At 42.5% G+C, this 18,992-nt stretch overlaps 1 protein-coding gene across 6 annotated transcripts in view; it reads left to right on the forward strand.

Annotated features, from left to right (window-relative positions):
- Nucleotides 1-18,689, forward strand: part of tle2b (TLE family member 2, transcriptional corepressor b) — an 87,773-nt gene extending 69,084 nt beyond the window's left edge. For all 6 annotated transcript variants that reach the window (XM_067597097.1, XM_067597098.1, XM_067597093.1 and 3 more), the window contains 12 exons: nt 465-605; nt 2,061-2,114; nt 5,683-5,850; nt 6,382-6,541; nt 7,308-7,477; nt 9,592-9,668; nt 10,634-10,883; nt 11,171-11,418; nt 12,035-12,182; nt 12,786-12,936; nt 13,129-13,205; nt 15,891-18,689. In XM_067597097.1, coding sequence (XP_067453198.1) covers nt 465-605; nt 2,061-2,114; nt 5,683-5,850; nt 6,382-6,541; nt 7,308-7,477; nt 9,592-9,668; nt 10,634-10,883; nt 11,171-11,418; nt 12,035-12,182; nt 12,786-12,936; nt 13,129-13,205; nt 15,891-15,998 — 1,752 coding nt within the window. In that variant the 3' untranslated portion in view covers nt 15,999-18,689. The remainder of the gene's footprint in view (nt 1-464; nt 606-2,060; nt 2,115-5,682; nt 5,851-6,381; nt 6,542-7,307; nt 7,478-9,591; nt 9,669-10,633; nt 10,884-11,170; nt 11,419-12,034; nt 12,183-12,785; nt 12,937-13,128; nt 13,206-15,890) is intronic.
- Nucleotides 18,690-18,992: the final 303 nt, after the last annotated feature.

An 18,992-nucleotide genomic window follows, 5' to 3' on the forward strand; every position in this document is an offset into this window, starting at 1 on the left:
GCACAGCTTTATTGCTCAATAATGAGAGTCATATTTTACATGAGGACTGGTGTGTCGAGGGGAGAGCGCTAATTAGCTTTGTAGGCTGTCCTGTGTGCTTCTAAGGCAACGTCTTAACCTGCTCTGCTTACGTCTGCTGTTCCTGCTGTTTGCTTGTGTGTGTTTGTGTTATCATATGTGTTCGTGTATTTCTGTTCAGTCTTTCAAGTGTGTTTTTGAGATTATGTCTTTAGAGTGACTGTATATGTGTGTGTATGCGTGTGTGTGTGCATTTGACTGTCCAGTATTTTCTTCACATTATGACCTGTACCCTGGCAGGTGTGTTTATCTATTTGCTAGTTTCTATGTCAAATGTGCATCTGGATGTCTTCACCCAAGCTTTTATCACCTCTCTTTACTGTGGTAGTGTAATCCAGTCTGTGAGTGTTCATCTCTTTTATTTGTGCTTATGTCTCTTTCCGCAGAGTAAGTCAGTGTCGTCAACAGACAGTCAGCCCACTGAGGAGCGTCAAGGCCCGTCAGGAGGCTACTCCTCCTCGCAGGGAGGAGCAGAGGCTAAGAGGAGGCGCTGCGATGACAAAGAGCCCCTCCCGCCACACTCATATGTACGTGTTTGTGTTAGTATGTGTCCTTGTCCTTGTAAGACGAGATAAGATGAGCCCTAAATGATGCCAGACATGGCACATAGAGGATACAAGGAAAAATAAACATAAAAATTACATGTAAACAACAATAAATGTATAAACATGCAGCCAACAATTTTAATTAAATGCAATTAGTTCACATGTATGCATCATGTTTAGAGAATAGTTTACAGAAAGCCACAAATATACACATATAGTATATGCTGAGGACATCATAGCGTGTGTGTATTATGACATTGCCTATGACATTATAGTCCACACCGGGGTCGGAGGCTCACGGCCAATTAGAGTTGTGTTTGATTTGGATGGGTCCAACGGGGAAGAGTAGGGAGCCAGAGGCGATGTAATGCCAGAAGAGAGACGGCCAAGGCAGATAGCTATAATGAATTAGATGGCTGTGTGTTTGCAGTCTGGAGGATTGATTGACACTGGGAGTCTGTCTGTGCAAGACGGCCTCCAGCTAAATCAGTTTGGCATCAACAGCAACAGTCCAAATCTTCCCATTAGTTCAGAGCAAGAACAAGCACAGATAGTTTCCACTTTCTAAATGTTTTTCCTCTCTTTCTCTCTGTCGAGCCACATTACAACTCCCATTTTTCTCTGTTTGCCTTTTGCTCTTCTATATCGCTCTCTGTCTCTTTATCAGCGTCTCTCAATTTCTCTTCTTTTCCCTCTCACTATCTGTCGTCTTTTCATTTTTATTCCATCCCTCATTTCTCCTTTTACTTTTTTCTCTTTTACCTTTTCTGTTTCTCTCTGTCTGTTTCTGTATTTTTGTTCGAGGAATAGGCTGTAGACATAGCCCTGTTTTGGCTCTGTATAATTAGGTACTGATGTCACTCCACACTGATGTCAATAGGAATATCAGGCCATGATCACATCAAAGCGCTGTTGCCATGGTGACTAAGTGCCATCGTTCTCACCCCAGAAAAAGGGAGAGAGAGAGAGAGAAAGATGGCTTGGAGAGCGAAAATTTGCCGTGGATGGAGAAAGAGCAACAGTGTGTGTGTATGTGTGTGCTCGCGCACGTGTGTGTGTTTGTGTGTGTGTGTGTGTGTGTGTGTCCGTGTCCGTGTGTGTGCGTATGAGAAAGAGATTGAAATAGTGTTTGTATGAGGGAGATGTTTGGTGAAAATATACTGTATATGGTATACAGTATCTCTGTGTTAAATGTTGCATGTTGGACAGGCAGTGGAAGGATGCAAAGAGCAGCCAGAGATATTGATATATCGATCCGTGTGTGCACTTGTGTGTTTGTGCATGTGTCCACCTTTATTATTTAAGTTGTGTATGAACACATACAGTATACAGTATGTCTCTGTAGATGATAGAGAGAAAAATAGCTACCTTAACTAACTAAACAGATATTAAGAAGTCGTATATTTCTACTCTGCTTCTGTCTTCTCTGCCCTGCAGGACAGTGATGGAGACAAGAGCGAAGACAATCTGGTTGTGGACGTCTCCAATGAGGTAAGTTCCCTGTCTGTATTTTTTTAAGATTTTTTTTTTTTTTTTTTGGCATTTTTGCCTTAATTGGATAGTGGGCAGTGAAGAGGCAGACAGGAAGCAAGGGGAGAGAGAGATGGGTATGACATGCAACAAAGGTCCCTGGCTGGAATCAAACCAAGGATGTTGCGGTTATGTGGCCACCAGGGGAACTCCACTTATCTGTATAATTTAAATGATCTTTGACATCCTCATATTTTATTTGCTGTAATCCATTTTTTAAAATAATTACAGTGTATCCAATGACTGTGTGTAAGGTATCAATTGTAGTGATGAAAAGAGAGAATTATCACAAATTCTGTGGTTCACCTCAACTCTACTCAGCTTTTTAGCGTCTTTTGGGTAATTGTTAGTTTTATGGCCCACAGCTTTATTTTTTTGGATCCCTCCCACTGTCAGCATCTTTTTTGGCCTCAGCAGAAAGCTTTTTTCAGATACAAAAAGCTCTACCACACACTACCAGACAGACAAAGTTGTCCTCTAGTTGGTGAACATAGTGGAAAATCAACAGTTAAATATCCAGATATTTTACTCAGACCAAAAGCGCTAAATGATAAGTAATGTTAAATAATTTGTGGCCCTGTCTCTCATTTCTGTTACAGGAGCTTAGCAAATTTTTCCTAAAAGATGAAAATTAAACATACTGTACATATTTTTTAACTAATAAAAGTTGTTTTGTTCAATTCCATAGCAAGCGAAGCTGGAAGAAAATACAGTGCTGTGTGTGGATATGTATGAAATACTTCCAAAAACAAACCTGAGAAATTATACTTGATTATTGATAATCTATGAATCTACATGACATTAAATGAAAAAGACCAGGGGTTTCATATTACTAAAAGGCCAGTCTTATTTTTGGAGTAATGGTGCTTGTCCACTACCACTCATCCCTATCAGGGACATGTGATTTACTCTCTGTTTACTGATCGTTTAACGGCCACTTTGCTAAAAAATCATACACTGGTATCCACTAGTCACTGCTTTGTCCTCACGCAGAAGTCATACATTCCACAGAGGGAATAGCTAATATTTAAATCACAGAAGACTTAAGGTCTCTACTTTCTTCTGAGCTATTCAAAATATTCCACTTTTCACTACCAATGTTTACTCACAGTTTTCCATCTCCACTATGGAAACTCCACACATCTCCTCACAGCTACGTCTTTGTGCAAGAGCTGTACATCTCTGTTACAAAAAATATCTTTGATTTCCCTACGAAGCCACAAGTTACAAGGAGCCTTTATCCGACAGAAGCTCTCTGACACTGTGCTGCAGACCACACATGAATAAAGCATGTTACCAACGTCAGGAGGACCAGTGTAGCTTGCGGGAATAACTATAGATGTGCTTGGCACAGCTGGAAACACCCTCCGTACTCTGCATAACCTCATCTGTCTGGCTGTCGATAGATCAATTACATAGCCACAAAAAAAACACAACACAATTATCGTGTGTGCTAGTTTGTGTGTGTGTGTAAAATTGTTCTGTTTTTAATTCATCTTGATTTAGATTTTACGCCACAAATTAGCCTTTTGTTTATTTTATTTAGTTTTGTTTTTGGCCTCATTTAGATAGTCCTGAGTCACGAGTCACGCGGCAGAGTTTTGGAGAAAGCCACAAGTATGTGTGTGCTGTGTGTGTGGAACTGTGAAATGTGAAACGAGTCAGCAGGTACGTAGCGAATTCAGCTTTCCACTGCAGTTTCCTTGTAAATAGGAAGAGCTCCTATGTAAGCTCATTATCAGCCGCCACTGTTTGTGTTCTACTATGTCTGTCCACACACACACACACACACGCGCACACACATTCACTAATACTTGGTTCCTAACTATCTCGTTTTATCTTTCTCTTCTGTGTATATTTTTGTTCTCCTTCCAACCTCCTTGAAGCCTCTCTCAATTCTTCCATCTCTCTGCTCTCTTTTTCCTTTCACTCCTTCCTTCCCACTCCTCTCACCCCGCTCCACCTCCTCCTTTTCTCCCTCCCTTCTCTCATTAGATAACCACAGTCTGGTTCATTTAATATATGCAAAGCCGTTTATGCCCCTGGAATATTTTAGTTCTTTAAATACTTCACGCAGTGTACCAAAATATGTTTTATCTAAGCCCTCTGTATTTTGATATTGCACACAAAAGCGGAACCGGTCTCTTGTGTGATTTGGAAACTGGTACAAAAGCAGAAAGAAAAAAAAAGTGACAAATGTGGGAAATGGCAGAAAAAGGGAGGGATGTTCTCTGGTGAATGGTTTGTGTGTGTGTGTGTGTGTGTGTGTGTGTGTGTGTGTGTGTGTGTGTGTGTGTGTGTGTGTTAGTGTGTCTTAAGTCCTTTTCAGGGACACACAGCAGATTTGAGACCAGTTGATTGGGAACGGCTTGTGCAATTGGGGACAAAAGTCATGTCCCCAATTGGTAGAACTGATTTTTGGGTGAATGGTTAAGGTTAGGGTAAGGGTTAGGTTTAGGCAAGTAGTGGTATTTAAGTAAACCTGTGTGTGTGTGTGTGTGTGTGTGTGTGTGTGTGTGTGTGTGAGAGAGACTGAGAGGAAGAGAGAGAGAGAATGTACATGCATTTGTTTAAACATACATGCGAGCCTGCAAGTATGAATGTTCGTGCGTTCCTAAGTGCAGATGAGTATGTATGTATACGGCATGTAAATGGCTGTGAGTGTGTTAGTAGATGAGCTTGTGTGTGTGTGCGCATGCGTGCGTACGTGTATGTGTGTGTGTGTGTGAGTGTGTGTGTATAAGCACTAAAATGTCTGTGCTGATCACTGTGACCCAGTGAGAAATGCTTACTCCAGCACTCTGTTCTGGGGGAGGCAGCGCTGGTTCAACAGTGGCTCCAGTGATGAAAGCAGCCTGTAACAGCAACATTATCTCCAGGCCCATACACTACTGTACCAGCGACAGTGACAATCTCTACTGTTTCATGTAATGTTCCCTGAGCTCTGAGTCCCTTTACAGATCACAATACATACTGTGACACCAGAGGTTATATTGTATCCATTAAGTAAGAATCTGCAGCATTTTCCTATAAGAAAGTGTGAAAGCCTTTATATCTGCAGCCACACCAGAAGAGACGTGTTTGCAAGTCTTGCAAGAGAAACTGAATTTTTTGGCTTAAATAGAAGACGCACCATAAAGTTTAACACTGTTAGATATATATAAGTGGATATTATTTTGATACTTAATTCACACTGGACATTTCAGCCATTTTTGAATTGCTTTGAATCTATTTTGCCTTTCCCTGGTTGGGAATCACTAATCTGAAGAAAAAGACATTACATACTGGTGCACTTGTTATATAGTAGAGCAGTGGTATAATAAGTGCAGTGAAAAAATACTACTAAACTTGTTATCATCAGAAATGTCACATCATAGTGATGACATGCAATGAAATGGACTAGGAGAACAGTTCAGCACAACAACAAAAGAGTTTTTGCGTTTTGAGGGAGCATCCTAGACTGAGAAGAAATATTTTATATTCTGGGTGGACGTTTGAATCATTTTTTTCATCTCTCTTTGCCATTCAGGAGCCCAACTCTCCTGCGGGCAGCCCTCCTCACTCCCCCCATGGGAATGGGTTAGACCGGGCTCCTACCCTAAGGAAAGAGCTGCCAGGCTCCTCAGGCACAGGAGAGGCCCCCTCCACCCCAAACCCCTGCAGCCCCACCCCAGGAAAGGGCAAGGATCCTGCACAGGTACAGTAAGATAATACATCTTAGTAGCAAAACCTGTCAGCCTTCCCACCATTCGTAGGGAGTTGCTGCTCTCTGCTGACTGGGAAGGAAGGCTCGGACTGCTTTTCTTTTATGCTAATATATTACAGCCTTTTTTCTATGATAATAAAATGATATTCTTTTTCACTTTGTACCCGTAGGTTGTCCATTCTTGTTACATGTAATGCCATAATTTATGGTGTTTCACTTTGGGAACAAAAAACACTTAAATTCATACAAGGCATAACTATTGCACAGTAACCAATTCTTGTCCCATTAAATTACATTGAGCAGCAACATCAATGTCTAGTACAGATACTTTAGTTTTTGTAATTGATATGCCAGTGCCACTGAGACAATTTCTGCTCTTTTCATCGAGATTGGTCTAATAGTGACTAACTGTCCTTCTGTAGGGTAGTCTAATAAGGCGGTCTTGAGCGTCATAAGCATTATTTGTGTTAAGTCATATTACAGATTAGCCATGTAATATTTTTTTGCTTGACTTTTCTGCAGATGGATAAGTCCCAGTCTCCGTTGTCCAAGTCTGGCACCCCATCCCCATCCCACCGTGAGGCCCTTACCCCTGGAGCACCAGGAGCCCCTGGAGCTCCCGGTCCCAGCACCTCCTGCCTTCGCCTGGTCAGCAAAGCAGCGTCGGCTGCAGACCCCCTTGGTAAGACTCTCCTGGCTGTTAACACAAGCTTGATGATATTTAAAATCTAAAAACTATTTTTTATATTGTAGCTGTCAGGAGCTTAGTAATAACTGGCTACAATAATGTAGTACACACATTCCTAACTTTGCTTACTGTATTTGTTACCAGTTACAAAGAAAAAAGTAGTCCTATACAAACTATCTTTTCCTTACCTAAAACTGTAATGTGATTATTTTACCCATCACCCAGTAGAGAAAGCAATCACATTACTCATTACTTACCTTCTAATTTTGCTGCTTGACTAGTTGGGACAAACTTAGACTATTATGACTTTGATGGGATTTGCACCTAGTTTACCTCTGCCCTTCATGCCAAATATCCTCTTGTTCCTCAGTTTTTCCATTTCATCATTTGTTTATGCTGTGATATTACTGTTGTCTTGAAATATGATGAAAGTTTATGGTTTTGTGCCAAAAGTAAGAAATAAAATGTACCTAAGGATTGACTTTTTGAATATTAATAATAAAAAATATGAGCTCGTCCTGACTCAAACTATCACCCTTGTTCTCTGGAGCAATGCTCTCAACCCCTTTCTGCTGTATTTGAACTCCTCTGAGGCCAGCAGTGAAGACCATGGTCATACTGGACTGCTCTCTGTTCTCAACCTGTGTAGCTGTATGCCTCTCTGTGACTGTGTTTGTGCTTGTGTATTATGTATTATGTATTGTTCCCCCTCTTTATTTCCATCCTTCAATCCCTCCTTCCTCTTTCCCTCCCTCCCCAGCTCTCCGCAGTCCCATGTCTGTGCCCCCCGGTTCATACCCAGCTCATTTTGGCGTGGTGTCCCACGCAGGACTGAATGGGGAGCTGGCCAGCCCAGGAGGTTTTGGTGGGGCTCTTACTCTTTCCCCACAAATCAGCGCAGCAGCCAGCGCCTACTCCCGAAGCCCCATGGTGAGCAAAGGCCAAATCATTTTTCTTTGTCAAGGTTTGATTTATAGTTCAGAATCAGATGCAACCCTCTGACTGTCACCACCTCAAAAATAGATGAACTTGTTGTACGTTATCTGGTAGTGTTGTGCATTTATTATATACTCAAAAGTTATCCTGTTTACATTCTTTAATTCATTGCGATAAGGAGTGACAGTCATAGAGAGAAGTTTTGCAATTGTAATGTCTTATCTGGATCACAAAATGTTAATCGGTGTAGTGTCACTGAATAAAAGATTAGTCTTTCCTCGACCTCCTCCATGTTGTCTTCAGTATCAGTACACACATCTGCTGTCAGAAACACGTACACGTAAAGTAGCCCAAGCAGCTCTGTAGTTACATTTTTGAGGATGTGCATGTCAGCAGCGTCGGGATCGTTCATGTATCTATGGAGCCTCTGCACGTTGCTCCCACAGGACTTCAACATAACTCAGCCTTAATGCAGGATGTTCTCTGCAGTGCCCCGTTCACCACCCTGTCACCAGTCTGGGGAAAGGCAGTATGCTCACAACATCACATATTAGTGTCAGCACGCTCACACACTTCAGCACAGTTTTTAGAGTACAGACTCTATTTGCTATTTTCTGGTCAGCCTCCTTGTTTCAATTCTGCTTTGGAGTAGAATGATTTTATTTACTTTCAGCTATTGTTTCATTGCTGTCATTATATGAAATAATTGCACCTTTATCTTTTAGAAAATGGATTAGGTCAAATTAGGGATGTCAATGATTAATTGATTATCTATTAATTGCTGTTAATAATTTTATCGATTAAAAATATATTAACCGATAATGCAGAAGACGAGGGACTTGCAGTGTAACTGTCAGAAAATGTTCTGTAGATTTACTTTAACTTAGTACCTGGTTGGAGCCTCTTACTCTTTAATAAGGTGGGGTTACAGGTTTGGTGACCGCCCATAAAGGCTGCACTAATAAAACAAATACACCTCTCTACCATCCAAGGAAGAAAAAAGTCACAGTGTGCCTCGATCTGCTCACTGTGTCATGTTGAGGAACTCAAAGTTGTTGTTTGGCAGATGTCCAGTTTAGCTATCTAATGCTAAACTAGCATCTTGAACAGAAGCAGCTGCTCAGATAATGAAGGCTGAGAGCTGAGTGTCAGACAGCAGAGAGCAGCGCTATGATGCTAACGTCCAGGACAAGCAGGACTTTAATTAGACGTTTCCAACAAAATCAGCACAAAAGTGATGAACTGTATAAGCGACACTCCCTTCCTCTCAGTATGAATGCATGCTAGCAGTGGCAGTAAATGTTAAAAGATAAAGCTAGATAAAGATAAATTTGGAGCAACAGTATTTGTGCGTCTGTTCAGCTGAGCAGCTGTTTCCAGCAGCTGGACTAACGTTTGCTACAGTGAACACACACATTACTCCATCATGTAGATCTGGCATGCAGATTCTTTTATATAAAACCAGTCAGACTGAAGTCTGTCTTGGAGTAACCTGTTTTACATTTATACGATATTTACTATTGAAGGTTGCAGCAATTTTGATTAAATGTTAATCAATTGTTAGATATGTCCAACACATCTACTCTGATCTAATTATGTCCTCTAGTGAAGCTGGAAGTTGTACAACCGTTTGTTGTGTTTAATACTTTGGATTTTATTGGGCCAGTTGTTGAATAGATGGCAACAGACCAGAGTGGGAGCTCAGTAATTTTAAATTAAGTCATTATTTTGTGTTATTTAATTTGTCATAAAAGTAACTTGGTGTTTACTTTATCTGGTCTTTGAACTAATTACTAATGTAGCCTACTCTGATTTTGTGTCAAACATGGGTCATATCAGTGGTTAACATGGTTTTATAATGGAAAAACGTCCAGAGTATTTCATAAATTGTTAATGATTAACTGATAATCGATTGTTAACATAGCCGACTATCAATTTAAGAAATTGCTTAAAATTTGTATCCCTAGGTTAAATGAATGTATATAAATTTTGTCTTTACTTGTACTTTACAGCTTTTAATGCAAGTTATCTGGAAATAAGCTGGTATTTTTTTAAAGTCAGTCATTTTCAAGATTTTAATAGTTTGTCCACTCTTTTGTTCCCACCAGGTCGCATATGACTCTCGGTCTCACCTGAGGGCCCCAGGGCTGTCCTCCTCTCTGCCTGGATCATCTGGTGGCAAGCCGTGAGTTTGTATTTCTTAAGCTTTTCTGCTCCTGCATGTATGCAACATGAACAAATGTATAGAGCTTACTGAGACTTGTGTTTATTACTTTCCTTCAAATAGAAAGTATTCATTGTCTGTTTACATCTGCTCACCATTGATATTCAATTTTGCTATAAAAATTTGATAGGTACTGTATTTGTTAGAAGCGTTACTTCCACCAGTGTGTACATGTTTAACACAAATACTTGCATGATATTCATCAGTTAAATTTCTTCACTACTGGCAGTGATTATAAAAAAAATGGAGAAAAAAGTCATGTCAGGCTAAAAATTTTAAGATAGAGATGATTACACATACGGTGGTTTAAACTAGCTCAGTGATAATCCATTTGGAACGGATAGGAATCAGTAGTAGTTTCAGAGCACCTCCTCCAACACACTTGCAAATATTCCCTGTGCTTTACTGAAGGAGGAATTGTGTTGTTTTTGTCATTCGTTGCAGAGTAGCAATTCATTCTTGCAGTGCTAATTTGAAATCATAAAACAACCTTGGCTCCAAACTGCTACAGTATTGATCAGGCATTAGCAATGCCACACTGACTCTGCCCTGTAATACAATCCACCATTATGCGTTCCCGCTTACAGTTACAGTGGGTCAAGTAATTGCCAGAATCCAGGCAAATATAACTGGTGTTCCAAGGCCATAACAGTGTTTACAGTCCTCACAACGTCCACACTGACGTACGTGGTTGTTAGTGTGCTGTGTATCCACCTGTCACTTTTCTGGGTTCACCCACTCACTTGTTTATTCATTGATTGATTAATTCATTCCCTCTCGTTCCTCCTGTCTTTGGCCCATTTCTCCAGCCCTTCAATCTTCCTTGCAGTACTTACTTTCCATATCTACGTTTATTTTTAGCTGCAGCTCTTTAGTTCTGAAGTATTGATTTATTTATGTTCCCCTCGTTTCTATCTTCTCTCCAGCGCCTACTCATTCCACGTGAGCGCGGACGGCCAGATGCAGCCAGTGCCCTTTCCCCCCGACGCCCTGCTGGGCCCGGGAATCCCTCGCCACGCCAGGCAGATCCACACCCTGAACCACGGAGAGGTGGTGTGTGCCGTCACCATCAGCACCTCCACACGCCACGTCTACACGGGAGGCAAGGGCTGCGTCAAGGTGTGGGACATCAGCCAGCCAGGAAGCAAGAGCCCCATGGCCCAGCTGGACTGTCTGGTGAGACACGAGGGAGGAAGGAAAGCAGGAACACAAAAGTATTAAAAATAGAGATGGGTACACACGCAAACATTCACGTATCAGTCCGTGAAAGAAATGTGTGTATGTACAGTGTGTTTACTGAGCTGATTTTATTTTATTTAACATGTCATATTTAATCAAAATGTCCACATTAATTTCCTGAATTTCATGTTACTATCTGTCTCATAAATGACTTATATAGTTTTTTTCCTTGATCCAGTTACAACAAGCCTAATCAAACTGGTTTCCTTATCTCGTCCAATCAGAACAGGGATAACTACATTCGTTCCTGCAAAATACTCCCCGACGGACGGACCTTGATTGTCGGCGGGGAAGCCAGCACGCTGTCAATCTGGGATTTGGTCACGCCCACCCCACGCATCAAGGCGGAGCTGACGTCGTCTGCTCCCGCCTGCTACGCTCTGGCCATCTCCCCTGACAACAAGGTCTGTTTCTCCTGCTGCAGCGACGGCAACATCGTCGTCTGGGACCTTCACAACCAGACCCTGGTCAGGTAAGAGGAGGAGAGGGAGGAGAGGACGGGAAAAAAAACATTAAAAATATGATGTCTCGCCACCACAAATAGAGTCTAGTCAGGCGAGAGCACACAGGGGAGAGAGAGGAAGGGCGGGGAGAGAAAAGGCTGGAGGACGTGGAAACATTTCAGGAACTTCTGGAGGATAGAGGAGGAGAGGAAAGGAGATGAAATATGGAAGAAGAAAGAGGGAGGGAGGAAATATCTTTGCAGTCTGGGGCCTCCTCAACCAACCCCATCGTCAGCTAAGGAGAGGATGGATGAATTAGCCATAGGCGATGTGGATGGGATGAAACAGCCAGATTCTGGCAAGGTAGGACAAAAAGGAAGAGGAATTGAGAGGCAGATGTGGAGGGAAGATTGTGGTTAGGATGAAGAGGGAGGAGGAACAGGAGAGAAAAGCAAATCAAGAGTGGGTGGGGTGAGGGCAGTGGGCTCCACGGGGAGGGAAGGATTAAAATATATTCAGTCTGACACCTTCAAGAGAAAAGAGGCAAAGGAACACACAGGAGGCAGAGTCTCTGTGTGTGTGTGTGTGTGTGTGTGTGTGTGTTTTCAGATGTGTGTGAAGCTCTTGTGTGTTTCCTCCCTGCAGGCAGTTCCAGGGCCACACAGACGGAGCGAGCTGCATCGACATCTCCAATGACGGCACCAAGCTGTGGACGGGAGGGCTGGACAACACGGTCCGCTGCTGGGACCTCCGAGAGGGACGCCAACTCCAGCAACATGACTTCACCTCGCAGGTAAACACACACACACACACACACATATAAAGAAATTTCCGTAAAGGCATGTACACACTTGCATCACATGGTCATATACACACACAGTGACATGAACACACACACTCTGTGTGCCTTTCTCAGTCACTCCTCACTGTCACAACAGAGCTATATAGAGTTCACCACTGTTGTCAGATGAGTTTCGATCCGCTGTGTAATGACTTTCTCTCTCGCTTGCTGTCTCTCTACATCTCCCACTTTCGCTCTCTCACTGTTTTTCTATTTCTTAATTCACTCTATATTTACCTCTCTTACGTCATTCTGCTCTTTGTTTTTGTTCCTTTTTTTTTTGCTTTCCACCATCTTTCATCAACATCTTTCTTTTCCTTAATATCCAACTAACCCCCTCAATACTTTTCTGTCCTCACTTCCTCCTTCTCCCTGTTGCTCTTCTTTCATCAACCTTATCGTCTTTCTTCCCTCTTCACCCATTCCACCTTTTGTTTTTATATCTACACCCTTCATCTTCTGTCCTCCTTCCTCATATTCCTCTCTCTGAATTTCACTTTCTACCATCATTCACCTTCCTTTGACTCCCTCCTTTCTTCCCCTTTCCGTCTCCAGATCTTCTCTCTGGGTTACTGTCCGACAGGCGAGTGGCTGGCTGTGGGAATGGAGAGCAGCAACGTGGAAGTCCTGCACGTTTCCAAACCTGACAAGTACCAGCTGCACCTCCACGAGAGCTGCGTCCTCTCCCTCAAGTTCGCCTACTGCGGTACGTACTCATAGACACACACACACAACTTGGCTTGGTTCCTAAATGTTTTTAGCATACTTGCAGCCACTGACGCACACTTATCGCTCCTCTCCAGTGTATTGCAGTTTATGCACGCAGTATATTATGCCTCCATCACCCCTTTCCCTTTGTTTGACCTGAAACACTGTTTGTGTGTCTGTGTTATTTCAGGCAAGTGGTTCGTGAGCACAGGAAAAGACAATCTGTTGAATGCATGGAGGACACCATATGGAGCTAGTATTTTCCAGGTGAGAGATGAGTTGCAGTGCTCTGTTTGGGGCTGCAGAGTGATCTTTTTGTCAGTGTGGATTGTGTTACCAAATTCAAGTTATCTCTGCTTCCTGTTCCTAAACTCTCTCTCCCTGTAACTCACACACACACACACACACACACACACACACACACACACACACACACACTCAGCCCTACAGGCAAAAGAGAGAAAATGATGAGGGAGTTTGCAGGGAGAAAGGGAACGATAAACATTTTTTTTACATTCCAGATTTGTTGATCCAAGGTGACTTGCAGGGGTTTATGAGAGGGTGCAGACTTCCAAACGTGCGCACACACACTCGCACACACACACAGACACACACACACACAACACAGAACAAATGCAATAATTCCATCCTGTCCAATTGCTCCATTTGAGGAAACATTGAAAAATGAATATGCAGGGATGCAATATTTTTAGCTGAGCCAGTTCATCTGAGTGTGAATGAAACTAGCCAAGGGAGATGAAGGTACTTTTAAGCTGAGAATTGTTTGTGTGCATGTGTGCGTGCACGAGCGTGATACGTGTGTGTGTGTGTGTGTGTGTGTTAGGAGTGTGGCTGTCATATTTCTGTAAGCTACAGTGGGCAGCAGGGTTGGCGGCTCCTGTCTCCCTGTGGACTGAAAGGAGAATGCTGGCTATCTACTTTGTTATCCAAATGCCAAACGTTTCTCCTGCCAAACAGTTCCCTCCTGTCACCGTGTTACACAGAGCTGCTCTCTCTCTCTCCTCCTCCTCCTCCTCTCTGCTTTATCGCTGTCCTTTCCAGCTTCTGTCTTCTGTCCTTGCTTCTCTTTAACCTCCCTCTTGCTCCTCTCTTGCTCTGTCTACACCCATTTTTCCTCTTTCTGTCTCTTCTCACCTCTGTGTTTATTGTTGTCCTCTCCTTCTGTGCGCTTACTCATTTTTATCTGTCTTTCCTAATCTGTCTGTGCCTCTATCCTCACTTTTTTCTCTGTCCTTGTCTTTCTGTTTATCCCTGTCTTTTATATCTTCCTCATCCATATTGTTTTAACCTTTTTCTCTTAGACTATGTCTTCACTTTTATCCTCTCTTGTTCTCATTCATTCCTACCATGTTTCTGTTCTTTTTCTGTTCTGTCTCATTTTTATCAAGTAAGCTTTACAAATGTTAGTATTACATTACAGCCAAAACTAAATTACAATAACACAACATTATAATCACACATTTTCATTAAGAAATAGATCACAAGAAAACATAACTAAACAGTACAATCCCACAGACATACACAGTTGAGCACAAAACGCTAGAACAAAGAAGAACAAACGAGTGATCTCATGGGTTTTCTCTTTGGTTGTAGCACGCTGATACATATTTTTCAACCCATTTAGCTAAACTCTCTCCCAAAATGTAGCAGTGTTAGCTACCTTCTAGTGTTGAAATGATCGATTAGAAGTCGAATTAATCAATTATTTGATTGTAATCTAGTATTAGCTTGTCAAATGTGAGGATCTGTTTTGCTTTTTATCACTGTAAATGGAATATCTTTGGGTTTTGAACCGTTGATTAGACAAATCTGTCAACTTGTGCTCTAGAAAACTGTGATGTGAATTTTTCACAATTTTTCAATAATTTATAGACCAAAGATCTGTCAATGAATTGTGAAAATAATATACAGATGATGATTCGATAATGAAAATAATCATTAGTTGCAGCTCAAATCTGTTGTTGAGTCTGTTCATCATCAAGGTTTTCTCAGCTTTTTGTCAGCTTAAGGTGAGAAAGGTGCTTTTAGGCCAACTCACAATTTTTTGTCCGCTAGGTCTGCTTCTTTTCTTTTTCATTGTGTATAATTTTGATTATTTGTGCTAATTTGATGTTGTCTTAATGTTTCTCTGTTTTACTACATTTTATCTCTCCCTCTCTTTCCATCTCTGCTCTAACCCTTCTCTTTCCTCTCTCCCAAACTCATCCGTTGGCTTGTCATTGCCTCCCTCCCTCCTGAATGCTCCCCCCCGCTATCTTGGTGTAGTATGAGGGATCCTGTGTGAAATGGCCTCTCACCGGTGGCTTGAAGATTGACAGCCCTGCTGTGCCTGTAGCTGGGAGGGAGGGAGGGAGGGAGGGAGTGAGGAAGGGGAGAGGTTCTCAGAGACGAGGAGGAGGAGCCGTCATGAGAGAGGGGGGCGGAGCAAAAGGGGAGCCTAAGAGGATGGAGAGGGAAGAGGAGGAGGAGGAGGAGGAGAGTCAAGGAAGAAAGGAAGGAAGATAAATGATGATAGAGCAGTGGGAGGAGGAGGAGGGGGGGCTTTATATCATCTAAAGCCAGGTGCCCAGGTCTGGCTTTTCAGACATAGAGGAGAAAGAGGAAGAAAAAAAGAAAGGATTGTGCATTTTGCCAGTTCACGCAGACCATCAGACTTGTGATGCTTAAACCTGCAGTTGGTGAGCAGTGAGTCCCACATTGAAACAGACATATGAGTCAGCATCCTGGAGCTGTAGAGTTGTCTGTTTGGAAATAATTGCCGACTGTTTTGAAATGCAAATATGTCTTGTATGATTGAGTATTAAGTGATGAGTCATATCTTTTCTAACATCTCGCTCTCTTTGTGTTTGTGTCTCTCCGTCTGTCTCCATCCATCTATCACCACATACCTCTCTCTCTCTCTCTCTCTTTCTGTGTCTCGCCCGCTCCCAGTCCAAGGAGTCCTCGTCTGTGCTGAGCTGTGACGTCTCCCCGGACGACAAGTACATAGTGACGGGCTCCGGGGACAAGAAGGCCACGGTGTATGAGGTGGTGTACTGAGGGCCGGGACGAGATGGGAAGGGACAGGACGGAGACTTTTGGGGTGGTTTTTTGGGGGGACATGGGTTGGGGGAGGGGGGCAAGCAGTTGCCCTGCCAACCGCTCCAGATTACCATTACATCAGCAACAGCAGCACTTCCGTCTCAGCTCTTGCTTTCTTTCCAAAGGACTGAGTCCTCCTGACCCTCACCCCTAATACATCACCCCCTCTCACCCTTTTGCTGTGATATAAGCTACTGTGGAAGCTCCCAATGCCCCCTCCCTCCTCCTCCTTTCCACTTTTAGCCCAAGGATGAGGCATGATAGGAGAGAGAGAGGTAGAAGGGGAAGCAGCGAGATAAGAAGGACAAAGGAAGAGGGCGGTGGTGCATAAAGAGAAAGACAAGAAGGAGGAGAGAAAGTTAGAGTGCGGAAGGAAAATAAATGAAAAGGAGGAAGAGGAGGAGGAGGAGAAGGAGGGAGGCAGGGTAATTAGGGCTGTTTCCTGATTAAGAGCTCAGTGGAAGGGAGGCCCCCAGAGGAGGCGCAGAGCGGCACTGTGGGAGCGCCAGCCAGGAGCACTGATACCACACAATCGATTCATTAGCCAGACAGTGGAAGCCTTAATGAGGCTGACGCCGCAGCTCGCTCTCCCCAGCGAGAGGTGTCAGGAGCTGGGGAACGATGACGCTCCGAGATGGAGGGGCGGAGGGGGCCGCTTCAGATATCCACATACACTGTCATGAAACATAGACCTGCTCACACACACACATATATATACACACACACACACACACACAAGGCGCACGTCATTGGGCAAGAGTATACACACACACACACGCACACACATATATACCCCCTTGAGGTAATCGCAGGAAGAGAGAAACACACACACACAACACACACAGAGCACCCAATTAAACATTCATCGCTGCGCTTCCCGTCTCACTGCTTAATATCTATTTTATTTTGGTCTGACAAAGGCAGCGTCTAATGAGCAGCCGAGTCAATGGGATTCTCCCAGGGCCCAGAGACACAAACAGAGAACATCAGCCGAGCTGTTCCCTCTAATTCCTCTGGATTGTTCTCCTGACACCGGGCGCTGCACTCACTCTCATTAAAGGCACTGTCAGCTAGATGAAGTAGCAGCACGCAAACTTCACTGTAAGGCAGACAAGAGGGCAAATTAACACGACCCGATTACGCTATCATCAGCAGCCAACTAAGCAGCAACTAATCCGATACCTTTCAAATTTTATGCAACTAGTTGCTGTTTTCATTTGCAAACCAGATGAGATTACGTGTTTCTCAGAGTCATCATCTCCATCACTGCCTGCTGATGTGCTAGTGTTCAAAGTGCTCTGGTTAAAATCTTGTTTGATAAGCTATTGATTGCTATTAATTGAGATGCTAAACCACCTTAAACCTGATCCTTTTTTTTCAGTCCTCCTTGTATCATATTCCAAACCGGCAGGCAAACTGTATATCAGAGCTCTCCGCTTCTTTAGAACATGCGTCACCAATGTGTACATCTAAAAAGGCACATTTCAAGCTTTTTTTTTCTTTTTAATACCCATTTATTTCAGTATTTTTTATGAATAGTGATTGCTCGTCTTACGTAATAATATGTTTATTGTATTGGGGTTTGCCTATGACTGCGTTTCTGGGGGGAGCAAACAGAGAGGGATGCGCACACACATGCAGACGTAAAATCAAGTGGAACACAGGTGGGAAAAATTATTTTTGTTCTTTTAATTTTTTTTTTTTTCTTTTGTATTATTTTTGGTTAAATCAGTGTATCTTTATCCTTGGTGATAGTGACAGGCAGAGAGGGTGTACAACATCAGCAGTCCAGTGTAAAGAAAAAAAAACAAAGACCCTACATTTGGGAGAAAAGTTCCTCCGTCTACCGTTTGCTGTTTTTGTTTTTATCCCCCTTTTCCAAAACTAAGTGGTAGTAAGCGTACTTTAGTCTGTTTTCAGTCCTTATTGTGTAATTATACTACGTTTCTGTTGAGTCTGTGGTCTGTGTACAGCAGGCGATGGCGATACAGATTTAGCCATCGAAGAGGTCCCACTTTTTACTGCATGCTTGTTGCACTACGGCTCCACTTCTGCTGATAGAACGAGATAAATCTGATTTTACTCAATGGTCTCACAGCCACAAGCTTCACAGGAGGATGAATTTTACATTACAGTATGCAATTTAGTTCTGTTGTATAAAATTTTAGCAAGATTTGTCTGTTTCTCACTGCAGCGTTAATGCAGGATTGGAGAATTACAAGGGGACTTCTACAATGGCTCAGAGATAATCTGTACAGTTCAATGCCTTTCCCTGCCTCTTTCCCTTCCTGTCAGCCACAGGCAGACCTAAACAATATTCTCATACACAAGCTTGTATACTACTCAGAATGATGCTGTATAATGGCTATGCATTTGGTGGTATAGCGTGAATATTTGGGACATTGTATTTGATACTCTTCTTTAACTGTCAGTAACGTCTCTCCCCTGCCTGTGCTTTCTCTGTTCCAACAGTAAAAAAAAAAAAAAAAACACTTTTTTTTTCTCTCCGTTTCACAAGCTCATGTTTGTTTCTCCTTTAAAAAGCCAAGGAACTTTTTTTTTTAATGCACTGTGTCTTCCCTCCTAATGTGTTTCCCAAGTGCTGTACAAGAAATACTATGTGTGAAAAATAAACCAAACTTGTGTTCATCCTTCCAGGCGTCTGCTGTTTTTATCTTTTCCCCCTCTGAGATATTAAATGTTTAAAGAAAAAGCCCAAATAACCAAAGAGGAATACTTTATTCTCTCAACATCGTGAACCAGTTTTGTCCAGTTTCAAATTACAGGTTTTTTCATTGTTAATTCTTCCTGAACACTTCCTCAGTCACTCAGATGAGGAAATAAACTTTCTGCACAGTCCAAAAAAAAATTATTTTTTTTAAAAACTTTTCAGTATCCTGCAAAAAAGAAACTCAATTTACAACAGCTCTCAGTGGTTTGACTTTCTCCACT

This window comes from Thunnus thynnus, chromosome 8, assembly GCF_963924715.1.
Source record: "Thunnus thynnus chromosome 8, fThuThy2.1, whole genome shotgun sequence".
In the NCBI taxonomy this organism is placed as follows: Eukaryota; Metazoa; Chordata; class Actinopteri; order Scombriformes; family Scombridae; genus Thunnus; species Thunnus thynnus.